Here is a 16,591-nt window from a genome sequence, read left to right as displayed (position 1 = left end):
AGAGGACTTGGTGCTCTGGTCTAGTCACAGGGGACTTAGGCTGACACAGATCCACACCTGGAATTGACACTAGTCACCAGATGAGGGAAGAGGGGGCTTGGAGATTGCATGGTGGTGCTCTGATGCTTTAGCCAGGGGGTAATATGCATCCCTGCCATTCACAGCCTGCTGGGCAGAGCTAGGACCTGGGACTTGGATGGGGCCTGATGACTTCACTGCTCTACCATTGCCTGGAAGGTCCACTAAAACAAGAGCAGAAAACTGACCACTGGTTTTGGCGACCCTGAGATCACTGGGGCTGTTGAAAGCACTGTTTTGATGGAGTAGAGGGAATAACAGGCCATTGAACTGATGGAAGAGAAACTGGGAGGTGAGGGAGTGGAGATGGTGGGTAGAGACAGCCCTGTCGAGGCACCGCCTACGGAAAGGGACCCCAGAAAAGGAAGAAAACTGGAAGGGTCATGGGCTAAAGGGAGGATATTGTTAAGATGGTATTTTTTTTTCTTCTTTGAGTATCTGAATGTCCTTGAGTCTCCCCTCTGCCATCCCACCGCAAAGAGATGACCTTGTCCTATTTCACCAGTGAAATCAAGGCCTCTGACCATGAATATTTTCACCTTCCATTTTGTACCTACAAATTCAAATATATCTACATCCAACTGTAACCAATTCAATATAGATTTTCAATTATGATCTTTTTTTTCTTTTTTCTTTTTTTTTTTTTTTTTTTTTTGGCTAATGGAAATAATCCAAAGAAGAGAGGAAAATTCCTCAGGCAAGAAAGAAGGAAAAAAGTGCAGAAAGCCAGGAGAGGAGTTTGGGAGGCTCAGTCTAGGTGGAGGATGGTGAATGCTTGTTCCCTTATTACCAGCGGAAAAGCCTGGACCACGAGCGAGTCCCCCAGGAGACATGAGGTCAGGGAAGGCGAGGAAGCCCTTGTCCTGCTGCATCTATTTTCTCAGTGAGCGGAGGTTGTTACTGTGGCATGAGCCTGGCTGGTGTGGTCCAGAGGCAGAGAACACAGGAGTGGAGCCAGCCTGACAACTTAAACCACTCTCTCTCTCTACTTTGCTAAACCATAAATTGCAACCACCTAAGAATTCTCCTACTGCATGAAGTAGTTCTTGCACTCTTAACAGCTTGCTGTGGGTAGGTTTTTAGATGACTCATTATTACTTATCATAATAATAACTCATTTTTACACTTTCACTTTTTATAGGGTAATCCATATTTATTCCTTCATTCTGTCAGACTTAAATAAATGATTCATAGCTGCCATCTTCAGTTCTCTTTACTTTTATTGTAAAATATATACACAGAGAACTGCATTGGCAATATATGTGCAGTTTAACAAATAATGCTTTTCAGAAAAACAAGCTTGGAGTTCCCATCGTGGTGCAGTGGAAATGAATCCGACTGGGAACCATGAAGTTGAGGGTTCGATCCCTGGCCTTGCTCAGTGGGTTAAGGATCTGGCGTTGCCATGAGCTGTGGTGTAGATCGAAGATGCAGCTCGGATCCCTTGTTGCTGCGGCTGTGGTGTAGGCTGGCAGCTGTAGCTCCTATTTGACTCCTAGCCTGGGAACCTCCATATGCCATGGGTGCAGCCCTAAAAAACAAAAAAAGAAAGAAAGAAAGAAAGAAAGAAAGAAAGAAAGAAAGAAAGAAAGAAAGAAAGAAAGAAAGAAAGAAAGAAAGAAAGAGAGAGAAAGAGAGAGAGGAAAGAAAGAAAGAGAGAGAGAGAGAGGAAAGAAAGAAAGAAAGAAAGAAAGAAAGAAAGAAAGAGAAAGAAAGAAGAAAGAAAGAAAGAAAGGAGGGAAGGAAGGAAGGAAGGAAGAAGAAAACAAATTAACAAGTGATATCTCATCCTTCTTCAATCAAAACACCTTGTTTGGGATTTCCCACTGCAGCAGGTTAAAGGATCAGGCGTTTTCTCTGTGGCAGTGAGGGTTCAATCCCTGGCCTGGCACAGTGGGTTAAGGATCCAGCATTGCTGCAACTGTGGCTCAGATTCGATCCCTGGCCCCAGGAACTTTTATATGCCATGGGTGCAGCCAAAAACAAACAAACAAACCTTGTTTGGAGCATTTACTCTGTTCCAGGCACTGCGCTTGGAGCTGGGGCTGTAACATGAGGCAATTTCACTTGCCTGTTTGAGCTCATGGCCTGAGGGATGGGGGTGGGGGTGGCAGGTGAAACAGCCATGGAAATGCATTGCTGCACAAGGTCTTCAGTAGTTTTCAAGGGAGATATGCACCAAGTGCTACCCCCTCTTATTAACCTTCCACGATTACGTGAAGAGAAGAGAGTTCTATTGGCTTCATTCCCTAGACAAGGGTGCTGAGATGGAGCCACTTAAATGGCAGACCCTATAGGTCCTGCAGCCAGAGAGTGGAGCACTCAAACCCAGGTCTTCTGACTCCAAATCCCATTTTCTTTTTCCAACCACTGACAAGAGGGGCCCTGAGGGGCTACACCCTAAAGCATATACTCTTCCTCAGTCATTTGACGGAGGGAGAACTGCCTGGGGAGCTGTCAACGGCAGTGGTCTGCCTGGGGATGCCCTGGGCCAGCAGGGAACTAGTTAGACATGTGGTGTCTGCCCCTAGAGGTCACTTGGGCCCAGGTTCCCCCACAACCAAAGGCCTTCCCAGTCGGTCTCTGCTCCAGGCCCTGCTCACTGCGGGCTCCTCCCCACTCCTGCAGCTCTGCCGTCGCTCCCTCCTCCCATCCAGCTCCAGCTCCTCTAACACCTGTCCCAGGAGGACTGTTCCTTGACAACCCCTCTGCAGTCTGGCCACACCCCTTCTTCTGCTTCAGAAGATGCACCATCCCCACCATCAGTGCACTAGTGCTCCCTGCTTTACAATGTAAGTTTGACCTTCCCGTGTCCCCAGGCTTTATATCATAAGGCCAAGGACAGTGGTCCCTTTATTTATCTGTAACTGGCCATGGCAGAGGGTGGGCAACAGAGTAGATACTCAGTACTTGCTAACAGATGGTTGGCTTCATCACTGACTCAACGTCTAAGTGAACAGATGTTTCATTTAAACAGTGAAACCCTTTCCAGGGAAGAAGCAGTTAGGCTACAGAAAGGTCAGAGGGGGAATGATGGCCTCCTGTATCCTTTTCACCTCTTTTTCTTCAAGTTGGGAGGTTATTCTGGGCCAGAGTCTACATGCTAAAGAGTTGGCCCCCCACTTCTCTTCCCTGTAGCGTTATCCCCGCTTTGTTCCAAAAGAACTGTCTTGAGTGCGTAAACTCTTTTCTCGTGGAGACCCTTCTGAGCACAAGCTCCCTACAGATGAGGGGAAAATGACTACTTAATGGGGCCTGCCTAACTAACAGGGGGCTAACTAACAGAGTCCTCAGGGAAGAGGCAGCCAGCTCCCCCTAACCTCTGGTCCTTACCCACCCCCAGGTTCCCAGGTGAAGCAGCTCCCCCTGGACAGCTGCTGCCTTCCCCATTTCCTCTTCACAGAGACCTCCAGCTCCTCTGAGCCGCCCTAGGCAGGCATGGTGTTCAGGCCACACTCCAACTCACAACCCCGCAAACACAGCCCTTTTCCTCTTTACCCCCTCTGACTCCTGACCCTGCAGGTCTGACCTCAGGGGCTTGCTGGTATTTATGAGATCATTTCTACCTGGCAAGTGATCACCTGCCCTTTAACCTGCAAAGGACTAGAACATATGTGTCCTTCCACCCAAATTCCCAGGGTTGGTCCAAATATTGGGCATGGAATTAGACACCAAGGCCCTTTTAGGGCTGCCACATCCATGGACTGACATGGATGGAAAAGACCGCAGAGGTCCAGGGTAGCCTGGCAGCAGGAGCTTTGGGGGCTGTCTCAGTTAATGGAAACGTTGCTGGCCTCCAGATCCCTGAGTGGACTCCAAAACGCAGAAATGCCAGCGTGACCCGGGCTGCTCTCCAAGCTCCGTGCCTGCATCTATCCACAGGTTTCTCTAAGCAACCACATGGGCACTTTGTCCTCGGAAGGAACACTCACAAAATAAAAACCCCAGAGATGTCAGTTTAGGAAAAGGGTGATTTTCTGCAGATGATCTTCGGGACCACCGTTTGAAGGTTTTATGTGACTGCTGGAAATGGGTGAGCGTGCTCCAGGAGCTGCCATCAGCGCAGGGGCTCCAAGCCTGTCCACTGGGTTGGCGAACGGGACCTTTCTTCACCTGCTCAGGCTCACAGCTGCATCAGGAGGGTGAATCTGAGCCAGTTACCAAGACAGAAAGGAAACACGGCCTGCCTTGAGCGCTGCCCCCTTCATTCCATCCAGCCCGCGTGGTCTGTGCTGCTGGGCCTGGTAGGGTTCCTGGTGGGATGTGTGATTTCTGGCACCAGGAGTCAGGAACCCATTTGATTTATTTAGATGCAGTGCCACCATTGGGTGGGTCTCCTAAGGTTTCTGTGGCTTTCCACTTCGGATTTTCCCTTCACTCCACTCCCCAGAGCCCCTGCCAAGCCCGCCGCGCCTCAGCCCGATCCAAGCCAGCCTGAAGAGCCGACTAATTAAAGGTTCTCCTTTGACATCTTTCATGTGGCAGTTTCGGAAACGCCAAGGCAAGTCCTAATCTGAGGCCTTTTGCCCAGGTGGTGTCATCTGGTTTGAACATGGGCTTTTGCCCCCAAAGCCTCTGGGACACCAACCCCATTCCAAAAGTTGTCAGTCAAAGGGGAGAAGTAGGGCGGGCGAGTGTCCCTAGTCACCCCGAAGATCTCCACTTTGGTCCTCACATCTGCAGCCACTTTGGCTGTGGCTAAGTGCCTCTGTCTTCCCCTCATCCTCTGATTCCATACCCTGCTGTACCCACCCAGCAACCCCAAAAATTGTAGATGAGCGGCTGCTCCTGGCCCTTAAAGTAAACAGAGCCATGGCACATGGCACTGCTTCCTGTGGTGACCTCCGTCACCCTGCCAGTGGAGAGACACAGGCAGAGGGCTCCTTAGCATCTCCTCCCAGGCGGTCACTCTCAGTGACTCGGCATTGATGCTGCCCCCTGGGGAAGGTCACCTTCCTGTCAGCTCCTAAGGCAATGGGAGTAGACAGCTATCTTCCCCTAAGAGCACGGGAACGATGAAAGTAACAGCAGTTGCCATTTAATTGGGTAGTTATCTGGGAGCCCTCTATTACAGGCAGAGCTTCTAGGCCAGGAATGATTGCTGGGGAGAGGCTGCCTGAAGATGCTGAAACCCCTAGTGCTGCAGTTAGTTTCCCCAGCAAAGGATGCTGTGATTGGTTCACAAGGTCTTCCATGGGTGTGAGGAAGGAAAGTGGGAACACGGGGGCTGCATGTGTGGCATCCCTCTCTTTCAGGTAACTTTCAGAAACCACCTCCTTCCCAGGTGACAGCATCCTCCCAGCAGTGGGGGATGGGCAGTAAAGACAGTACCTCAGATGTCCTTTCTAATCTTCCTGGGAGATGGTCCATCCTTTTCAGCATCTCCCCATCTCATGAATTCATTCAGGCAGCATCAAAGGACCCTTTGCTGTCCATCCTCTTAGAAGCTGTTGCTTGTCCTTCTAGCTGAAGCCATTGTTTCCACTCTACGGCCCCTGGGACATCCTTGCTCCAGGCACCATCTCTAAGCATGCTGGACCCCTGTGGCCTTCCCCTTGGTGCTCCTATCCCTCCTAGCTGGGTAGATAGATTATCCCTTCTTCTCATTGAAATTCTTCATTCCCTTCCCTCCTGTCGGTCCATTCAATCTAACTTCTTCACCCACTAAAAGATGAAATTCCCTTCTGGTTATTCATGTGAGGATATGTTTGTATATTTCACCTACATCAATGTTTACTGAGACGTTTCAAGGCATATAAAACTTATACCAGGAGTGCCCTGGTGGCTCAGTGGGTTAAGGATCGGGCATTGTCACTGCTGTGGCTCAGGTCACTTCTGTGGCATGTTTTGATCCCTGGCCCAGGAACCTCTGCATGCTGTGGGCACAACCAAATGAAAAAAAAAAAAAAACAAAAAACAAAAAAACTTAGATAGATACTGTATCCCCACCTGGCGCTTCTTATGACTCTATGCCCTTCCAAGTGGCCCGTGTTGTAGGCATTCATCCAGTCACTGTATCAAAGCTGGTCTCTTACCTTCAGTTTCTCAAGCTTCTGCCACCAAGCAACAGACAGTGTAATCACCGCACATCCAGCTTCCTCCCTGCCTCAACCCCAGTGTCCTTGCCCGGCCTGGAGTCCCTGCACATTTTTTAGTGTTTTTAGTCCCAAACGGTGAGCCCCCTCCTGGGGGGATCGACCCCACCTCTCACTTTCCCTCATTCTCGGCGGGTCCTCCTTCCCCCCACCCTTCCTCCTTCCGTCAGAGGGAACCAAGTCCCCCCATGAATAAATGTCATTCCCAAAGAAAATATATTTTGGGCTCTGACTGGGAAATCATTTTTCAGCATGAATAATGCAACTCTCCATCATTTCACTCCTGTCAATTTTTCAGCAATAGCTTAAGTAGCAGTAGCTTGTTTGGGGGCAGCCAGGAAAATGAGCCCCGGCCCACGAGCCCCAGACTGAAGGAAATCAGACAGCAGGCCCAAAGCAGCAGCACAGACTCTCCACTTCCGATGTTTTTCTTTTCCATCTGGTTTCCATGGGACCCTGTTTGGGGATGGGGAAGGCTTCCAAACTACCAGTTTGTATTCTGTAGGAAAAATAAGGAACCAAATATCAGGATGCAAAAAGAGAGAGAGAGAGAGCATTAAGAAATGCATAAGGGACCTGTACCTAAGAATTTCGAACACCTATCATTTTCAGAAACCCAGCTCCAAGGCTAATTTTGAGGGCTCCTCACTGACTGGTATTTCTTCCTGTGTGCTCTGGAGTAAGTACCCAAATCGGGAAGAGTTGTCCCCTCAGGACTTGGAACTGTTTTCCATCCAGCTCACAACCCAGAATTGCCATGTCCTGTTTTGGGGACTGAGATTGACAAACTCCTCTCGTTTAGGGTTTTGGGGGGGGGTGGTTTTTGTTTTTTGCTTTGTTTTGTTTGAAATGTTATCCTGCCCCGTGATACTTTATGTGCTCTCCTCCAGGTTTTAAACAGTCCTGTGATTCAGTAAGCCCAGCAGAGTTCTCTGAGTCATCCTTATTTTCTGGGATTCAACCCTGGGACCTATGATTGAGATTCACTAAAAGGAAACAACTAAGAGCTAGAAACAGGCATGGCAAGTCAGAACCCCTGAGGGTGGAAGCTGATGGGGTGCTGAGTCTGACAGACTAAACAAAATTGGGAAGAAGGCACAGCTGATCTTCCCTTTCAAGCTCAGATCCCCCCCGCCCCCGCCATCCACCCCCGGCCCCCGATTCTGGCACCAGCTTGAGATCCATCTTATATCTCATCTTTGAGGGTCCAGTTGGCTAATTGCCACCAAATTTCAGAGCTTTTCTCTGCCAGCCCTAAAATAGATGCCTTCAAGAGTATTTGCATTTTTACAAAAGCTTCCTTGAGTTGGAATTCATCTCTGATCATAGCACATAGTGGGGAGAAGATGGTGATGAGTTTCTAAAGTCACACCATACAGTGGAGGGACCCACTCACTAGCGTGATGCTGGAGGCGGAGAGAGCAGTGCGTGTGAGCTTCTCCTCCCCCCTCGCATCTCAGGGGGCTGTACCAAAAGGAGCAACATTAAGCACCTAAAGCATCCACTCATTCATTCATTCATTCATTCAAAGGATATGTGATTGCGTTCCCCCTGTGTGCAGGTACTACCCAAGTGCTAGGGATGCGGCAGCAAACCAAGCTGACAAAAATCCCTGCCTCGTGGAGCCTACAAATTCTAGAAATAATAATAGAATGTATTAACATATGAAGTAAGCTATGCAAATAGTAAGCAAAACTCATGATTCTCTTTTTTTCTGTGATACTGTAAAAAACAACAATCAAGGTTTTAGAGAAGATAGGCACCAATGAGAGCACAGTCTCGTGGCAAAGCTAGTCCTCCAAGATCACTTGGAGGCCTACCACCTGCCTCTTCTCTCAGGCACGCTTTTCCTTGGAAAAACTGCTCTGCAAGCAGGTCTACCTTCCTCTGAAAGCTGGGCAGTTTTGACCCCTTTATAACCACTGCTTTAACTGAGCCTCAGTTTCCTCCTCTCTAAAATGAAATCATCACCAGGGATGCGGAGAAGTTTCACTGAAATAATACACAAAAAAGCGCTTGGTAGCAGTGTTTATTTAGCATTAGGCATGCAAGAGGTTCATTTTTTGGTCACACAAAAGTCATTCTTCTCAGGCAGCAGGACCATGCGTGTTAATGCAGTTGCCCTTTTAATCCGCACACCTCTGGCCCCTCCTCCTGGGTCCGCCTCCACCTCATCGCCACCTGGCCAGTCAGTGCCCCTTCTCCAGGAACCTCCCCACTCTCCCTGATGAGAGAGCCCTCCCCATTCCCCGCACCCCGGTTTCCCAGCACTGGACACATGCCCCCCTTACAGCAAACAGCAACTTCTCTGTAATTATCTGTTCACTTGGCTTTCTCCCTTCCTAACTTTGAACTCCTCAGGGCAAGGGTTAGCGCTGCCATCGACTCACTCATGTTGAGATCTCTGTCGCATGCATAGCACGGACCCTAAGATCAGTAAATACTTGTCCACCAATAAATCCTTGACAAGCTCATCAGCGGGCTGAGCGCTCAGCCCCTCCAGCTCCTCGGCTCCTGCTCTTTTCAGCGCACACGATGTGCACTTAGGGACAAGGGCTCGTTGTCCTAGAAAGAGCTGCTTTCTAAATCCTGAGCGGGGAAACGAGGTAGAGATACCTCTTCTCTAAATAAAAACCTGCTTATTAATTGTGTGGCTGACGCCAAGTTGGGGTGAGGACTGGTTTATTAGCATAGTCCGAAAGGGGCTGGATTTAGACTGGGAGCCGACAAATGGGGATGGACGAGAGTGGCGTGATTTTTAAAAAAGTAGCAGGAGTTCCTGCAGTGGCTCAGGAAGTTAAGAACCCAACCAGTATCTATGAGGACGCGGGTTCGATCCCTGGCCTCACTCAGTGGGTTAAGGATCCAGAGGTGCTATGAGCTACGGTGTAAGTCAGATTTGGCTTGGAGCCTGCGTGGCTGTGGCTGTGGCATAGGCCAGTTGCTGCAGCTCCAATTCGACCTGTAGCCTGGAAACTACCATATGTCACACCGAGGGCCCTAAAAAGAAAAAAAAATAGAGCCGGAGTTCCTGCAGTGTCTCGGGGGATTAAGAACTCGACTGGCATCTATGAGGAGGATGCGTGTTTGATCCCTGGCCTTTCTCTATGAGGTAAGGATCCAGCATTGCAGTGAACTGTGGTATATAGGTATCAGACTCGGCTCCAATCCCGCGTGGCTGTGGCTGTTGTGTAGGCTGGCAACTGCAGCTCTGATTTGACCCCTAGCCTGGTAACTTCCGCAAATGTGGCCCTTAAAAAAAAAAAAAGAAAAAAAAAGTAATTGGAGTTTCCTCGTGGCTCAGCAGGTTAGGGACCCAGCATCGTCACTGCAGGGGCTCAGGTCACTGCTATGGTACAGGCCTGACCTGGGAACTTCCACATGCCATGGGTATAGCCAAAAAAAAAAAAAAAAGAGTAGGTCATAGCTGCCTGTGGGGCCCTTTCCACATGCCCTATCTGTTAGCTCAGCCCAGCCTCTGTGTGGCAGCCATGAAGCCCCAGCAGGCTTCCAGGCCTGGACTTCAGTCTACAGGCGTCCTGAACCCCTGGCCTTGGCCTCCCTGAGCAGACACTTAGGACAAGAGCTGCCAGGATTGCAGCCATAACACTCGTGTCCAGTCACTTGAGACCATCACCATCAAAGAACGCCAATTCCAGAATCTTTCTCCACTGTAGCAGCAGGAAAGCCAGTCCTACATTCCTGACGATATGCCCATGGCACTGAAGGGCCCCAGGTGCCTTTTAAATCACCAAAAGCATTCAGGGCTTCCTGTATAACTATCATATAAGGACTACTTTACTAGATTTTAAGCCTTTGAAAATGGGTGATTTGTGTATAATATGTCATGTCACTGGCCCCAGATTTCTCACTGAGACCTTCAAAATTCTCTGCAGGAATTCCTGTCATGGCTCAGTAGGTTAAGAACCCGACTAGGATCCATGACAATGCAAGTTTGATCCCTGGCCTCCTTCATTGGGTTAAGGACATGGTGTTGCCATGAGCTATGGTGTAGGTTGCAGACACAGCTTGGATCCCGAGTTGCTGTGGCTCTGGCGTAGGCTGGTAGCTGCAGCTCTGATTTGACCCCTGGCCTGAGAACTTCCATATGCCACGGGCATGGCCCTGAAAAAGGAAAACAAAAAAGACAAGATAAATCATCAAAATGACAAATCCTGACAATGAAGCATATGCTGTCAGAGCTGGTACAGACCAGGGTGGGGGAAGCTGTGGAATAGGCCCTTTGGCTCCTGGCGGGCTCTGCTGGGCATAAGTACCCTCTGGTTAATGTCTCTCATATGTCAGGGCTCATCTTTTTGAGCATCCCCCAAACCTGTCCCCAGGCCCACCCGGCTCGAGAGTGTGCAGGGCAGATGTGGAGGCAGAACTGAGGCGTGTGCCCATTTGCTTCTGATTGGAAAAGGGTGGAGTGTCCCTGTGTGCCTCACAATTCAGGCATTCTTCGTGGCGCTATTTTTATCCACAGTAATCACTAAATTGGTGTCAGATGGACCGGTCCATTTCGTCAGCCCAGGGCTGGGTGATGGGACGCAGTGGGCTTTGTCTGGCCAAAAGGAGCTGTGGTGTGTGGCCCATAGCAATGGAATCTAGGCCTCCTAGCAACCCCTCTAGCCCTGGACTGTGTTCCTATGGCAATGAGAACAAGGCTCCTTATCGATCCTGGTTCATTCCTGACCTGATGCGTTTAAGATGTGTGCTGCACCTTCTAAAGGCCAGGCTTTGAACAGGACACTGGGGACTCACAAAACCTATTATCTCCACCTCCTAAGAGACATTCATTTCACGAGAAGGGGTTGCCACATGAAGTGGCAGTGTCTACTGGGCGGTGCAGGTCATGGATGAATTGCTAGAAACAGGGGGGGAAGGGCTTGTTTAATCTGGGCCTCACGGAAAGCTCCACGGAGGTGGCAGCACTGAGCCAGGGCCTCAGAGATAAAGTTCACTGGATAAAAGCAGGAGAAAGGGAACCAAGGGCAGAGGCATAAAAAGGACTCATAGATTCCTCCAGAATCCAGCCGTGCATTCAGCTCTCACCACGGGAGCCTCAGGCCCACACCAGCATGAGCCTCACCCTGGGAGACTGCAAGGAAGAGGGCCTGGGGCAGGAATGCCACCTGCTCCCTGGGGCTCTAGCCCTTCGGACTCTGGTTTCAGAGCCTGGCCCCTGTGCAGGGCCCAGCAGCGGGGGGTGGCCTGTAGAACTAGGAACCTTCACCACAGCCCATATGTGGGTCTCATGACTAAGAGCCTAACCAAGAACTGGGGCCTAGATGGGAGACAAGGATGCATCGTTACATGGAGACTAAGAGCAGAATTTTCTAGATTCTAACTCTTTCAGTCGGGATTATACTTCTTTCAACTCAATGCCTGGCAATTCTGAGTGAAACAGAACAGAAAACCCAAACGGGGCATCACAGGAAAACAGGGGGAGATGTGGCACTGAATGATGACAGAAAGCGCTTTTGCAGATGTTCCCGGCAATCCGGGGCTTGGTGCCCTGGTTTTCATTTCCTCTGACCAGACGTCCCAACCCTGGCCCCCACACGTCACGCGGATGCCCAGGCCCAGGCCGGCAGGGTGCAGCGGGCAGCCCAGGGAGGTCCTCCTCAGGGTGGGCAGCCAGCTGGAGGAGCCCGAAGCCAGCTGGAGGAGCCCAGGGCCACCTGTCTGGTCAGGAGCCTCTCTGCTGTGGGCCTCTGGAGCCAGGGCTGGCTTTGCGGTCTAGCTCGAGTGACAGTGAAATTAATGGGCTCCTGATGCTGTGACTGACTGAAGCCATTTCTCTGTGTCTCCAAACAGGAATGAGAGAGGAAATGTCCCTGGGACGCCAGGAGGCTTTTGAAATTTTCAAGAGGGACCACGCTGACAGCGTTACCATTGAAGACAACAAACAGATGCTGAAACAGAGGTAAGGCTGCCTCCGAGAGCAGCTGGTCCTCCAAGGCTGAGCTGGGCCAGCCTCCACCGCACCTGCTGCTCTGTCCTCCCTCACCTGCCCAGCCTGACACCTGCAAGAAGGGCACAGCGTGTGTGCAGTTTCACACTGAGTGACATCCAGCCTGGGGCACCTCTTCCTCCTCTGTATGCTAAGCACAGCTGGGTCAGCAACGTCAGGGCAGGGCTGTTACTGACACACTCTGTGTACAATCTTCACGTCTTAATTCTTTTTTTTCTTTTTAGGGCCACACCCGCAGCATATGGAAGTTCCCAGGCTAGGGGTCACATCGGAGCTGCAGCTACCGGCCTACACCACAGCCACAGCAATGTGGGATCTGAGCCGCATCTGTGACCTACACCACAGCTCACAGCAACACCAGATCCTTAACCCACTGAGCGAGGCCAGGGATGGAACCTGCATCCTCATGGATCCTACTTGGGTTTGTCACCTCTGGGCCACAACTGGAACTACTCTTAATTCTTAATTCTCATCAGCCTGTGACACTATCGCTGTTTCACTGCTCTAAAGGCAAGGGGGGAAAAGTCCATAGACCAAATGATGAGTCTGAGAATCTCTGCCCTCTGGCTGCTTAGCAAGCAGTCCTGCACTTCCTGGTCCAGGAAAGTAATACACACGCACATCCTGCGGCCCAGAGGCCCCCGCTGTGCCCTCAGGCTGGAAGCAGAGCAGGCAGCACCATCTGCTGACAAGTTGTCAGGCAAGCCTGTGCTCTGGACCCTTTAGAAAAAACTCAGAGGTGCATCATTCGTTTCAGCTCATCTGTGAATTCACCACACTCTTCCAACTGCAGCCAACAGACAGACTGCTGGATGTGTGGGTCTAGAGACCCAAAGAGCAAGTTCGAGACCGTGAATTTGTATGTCACATGTCACTTGGGGTCTCAGCACACAGTACATTTTCAAAACCTATTTGTTGAATTAAAAGGAGACCCAGGTTTTAAGGATCATAGGTTTATAAATGCTTCACAGCCACACGAGACGAGGACGAGTCCTCTCAGGAAAACACGTGGAAGTGCCAGGACCTGGGGGGTAGATCCACAGGGAAAGCTTTAAAGGAAAGGGGGCGGCTGCCCGTGAGGGAGCCGAGGGAGCAGCGAGGGAGGTGAGAAAGACCATCCCTCCGAGAGCCCAGAGGGGAGCCGGCGCCCAGAAGCATGTGCACTTTTACAAGAAAAAAAAGAAGTAGCCTGAGGAGAAGGGAAGCCTGTTTCAGAATGGGGGAGGGTCAGTCAAGATTGTAGGATGCAGGGTAACAAACCATTATGGCGCAGCGGTAATGAACCCAACGAGTATTCAGAAGGACGCGGGTTCGATTCCTGGCCTCACTCTATGGGTTAAGGATCCGGTGTTGCCATGAGCTGTGGTGTAGGTTGCAGACATGGCTCAGATCCCGCATTGCTGTGGCTGTGGCATAGGCCGGCGGCTACAGCTGTGATTAGACCCCTAGCCTGGGAACCTCCATATGCTGTGGAGTGCAGCCCTGAAAAGCAAAAAAAGATAAAGATTGTAGGATGCAGAAGCAAGCCAGTGGTGTGTGTGTCTGTGTGTGTGTGTGTGTGTGTGTGTGTGTGAGAGAGAGAGAGAGAGAGAAAGAGAGTACGCAAAACAAGGGGAAAGACCGACCCAGGAAGGCTCAGAGGCCGGGGAACCCAGAAGGAGGCCCCAGTAGAAAAACACAGCAAGATGGGCTGAGGCAGATGCGTGTAGAAGTGGAAGGAGAGTATGAAAGCTTAATTCTGTTTGCTCTGTGAGAAAGAAGTGGAAATAGGATAAGAGATTGAGGCTGGAGGTGAAGGTTTATTAGCTCCTGCAGGCAGCAGGAAAGATGGTAGAGCTGGAAAAAGAGACAAGAAAAGCAGGCAGCACTGAGGGCACGGCCCAGGCAGTGAGCCAATGCCATTCCCACGTGGTGGGGAAGTGGATCCCGGATCACGTCAGGAATCCAGTGAGGGCAGGAGCAGCCCTTCTGGAGCTCCGCACAGTCCTCCTCCATCAAAGAAGTGTCCGCACCCCCCAAGATTCAGTTCCCCACCTGAGTTTATAGTCATCGTGCCTCAATATCTGGGATTTGGTTTCAGGACCCACGGCATATACCAAAGTGCATGTGTGCTCAAGCCCCATGTATAACATGGGCAGGGAGTTCCCGTTGTGGCTCAGGGGTAAAAACCCCAACTAGCATCCCTGAGGACATGGGTTCAATACCTGACCTCACTCAGTGGGTTGGGGATCTGGGCATTGCTGTGAGCTATGGCATAGGTCACAGATGCAGCTCAGATCCTGTGTTGCTGTGGCTGTGGTGTAGGCCAGCAGCTGTAACTCCAACTGGACTCCTAGTCTGGGAACTTCCATATGCCCTGGGTGTAGCCCTAAAAAGCCAAAATATTAAAAAATGAAAAATAAATCAAACAGGCAATATAGTTGGCCTCCAAATCCACGGGTTCCGTCTATGAATACAAGGGCCGACTGTCTCTCCTGAGTTCTTGGGGCCGGTGGGGGTGGGGGGGTGTATACGATGTTCGTAGCAGCTCTGCTTGTGCCCAGGGAGGGTGGGAAACCTCCTGGGCGTCCACTCCTGGGGAGGTGGACAGGTAGAATGTAGGAGAAGCTCTCCTCGCCGTGCATGTGACCTGTTGGGGAGTTGGACATGACAGGCAGGAGACGGATTCATGCACACATACCAGCAAGGATAACACCAAGTAAGAACACACCATTTATGTAAATTATAAACAGATGCACACTAAACAAGCAAAAACGGCCCAAAAGAAAGGTCTTTGGGATATCCTGCTGTGGTGCAACAGGATCAGCAGTGTCTCTGCAGTGTCAGGATGTGGGTTCCATCCCTGGCCCGGCACAGCGGGTTAAAGGATCCAGCACGGCCACAACTGCAGCTCGGATTTGATCCCTGGCCCAGGAACTGCATATGCCAAGGGGCAGCCGAAAAAGAAAACAAAAGGTATACTTTAGCCTACTTTAGCCATAAGAATGTCTGCCTCTGTGGGCAGCAGAAGAGGAGCAAGACACAAAGCATGAGTGAATAAAAGAATAAAACAGAGAGTGGGGAGAAAATAGAGTAAATCTAGTGAAGGCTGAGGCCCCTGCCTCTAGGAAGATGGAACACGCCACTCCACAGAGTTCAGCCTTTGAGTCCAGGGGTTCGGCAAACCTCCCAGCGCTTCTCAGTGGTGTGGGCCGTGCACTCTCAGTCGGGTCAGGTGGACCTGCTGGAGCAGGACATCTTGTTTATCCAGAGACAAGCACACGGAGCTGGACACCTGCTACCTCGTGCCATCACGTCCAAAGGCCCTTCCACTGTGTCTGCGCCTGAGCTTATGCCAGTGCCTCGCCACCCTGGCTTCATAGTCTAATGGCCCGTGGAGCCTGTGAAAGCTACCAAAGCCTGGGCCTGAGTCCCCTGATAGGATAACTGAATTAGGCAGAGCCTGAGCATCCGTTTGTTTCAAGATTCCAACCTGCCACAAGGTTTGAAAAACACTGGCCAGACAGAGGCCTTGTCCATAGTCCTGGAACCCCAGAGCCTCTGAGGAGGAGCCTGAAGACTCCACAGCTGAGCCCAAATGCCAGGTGGCTCTTCCACACACTCAGGCTTAGGAACCACTGGTTTATGGAGAATGGGATGCTTGGTCTTCCTTGTTCTGGAAGGAGCAGGGCTCCTGGATCAGGTCTGTACCCTTGAGTTTGGGTCTCCTTCCAGCCCGGGATAGTCGGGCGACGGCAGAAGTGACGATGTTATGGTCTTTAGAAGGCTTCTGATACAGAGTCACTCAACTCTGAACAGGAGTGTTCTGACAGCCCGCGGGACAAATGAGCTTTGGGGTTTAGGGAATCCGTCTCAGTCATGCGGGATGGGCTGGCACTAGTGGAGACCCCATCTTCCTTGTGGCTATGAAGCAAGGGCATTAATGAAACTCACACAAAACACTCCTCTGAAAAGAGGTTTTCACAGCAGTAAATCAGTCTTTTCCAATCGAATGAACAGTCAAGAGACCAGCCCACATATTTAAAATGTCTACATCTGGTTTAGTGTTACCACTTATTAAAGGAATATTTGGTACTGGGGAGGATAAGCCAGGACCTGTTCCTTTCTTGGGACTTGGACCTTTGTCTGCAGTCATGGAGAGCCTTCATTTATCAGACAGTACATGCTCCCAACTGCCTATGGCAGAGGACAAAGAGCAATGTTTTTATATGAGAACAGATAGCTACCACCAGTGCCCATAGAACAGACATCGAAATAAAGCATGACTTCCCTGCTTCCATCGCTTTGGGAAACGGTCTGCAGTCATGATGCCACACCTTGCCACACCTGTGCTCCCATCCCCTGCAGTGACCAGAGCACCGTGTGGCCCATCTGTGGGAGGACAGGCCAGTCCTAAGAATACAGACATGCCCCAGAGGTGTGTTCTTCGGGTCGGCATTAA

The 16,591-nt window shown here is 50.6% G+C and overlaps 2 protein-coding genes across 7 annotated transcripts in view; both read left to right on the top strand.

Annotated features, from left to right (window-relative positions):
• The window catches only part of MOCS1 (molybdenum cofactor synthesis 1), a 918,787-nt gene that overhangs the window by 488,491 nt on the left and 413,705 nt on the right, over window positions 1-16,591 (top strand). The gene's annotated exons all lie outside the window — the stretch shown is intronic.
• The window catches only part of KIF6 (kinesin family member 6), a 357,515-nt gene that overhangs the window by 262,463 nt on the left and 78,461 nt on the right, over window positions 1-16,591 (top strand). For all 6 annotated transcript variants that reach the window (XM_084968006.1, XM_084968009.1, XM_003128378.7 and 3 more), the window contains one exon: window positions 11,994-12,102. In XM_084968006.1, the coding sequence (XP_084824132.1) occupies window positions 11,994-12,102 (109 nt within the window). The remainder of the gene's footprint in view (window positions 1-11,993; window positions 12,103-16,591) is intronic.

This window comes from Sus scrofa, chromosome 7 (genome assembly GCF_054392235.1).
Source record: "Sus scrofa isolate SSC_HxYL_T2T_F1_AM1 chromosome 7, Sscrofa_HxYL_maternal_Yorkshire_Landrace_v2.0, whole genome shotgun sequence".
NCBI lineage: Eukaryota > Metazoa > Chordata > Mammalia > Artiodactyla > Suidae > Sus > Sus scrofa.
The sequence above is the reverse complement of the archived record's forward strand: the minus strand, read 5'-3'. Positions and strand labels throughout refer to the sequence as shown.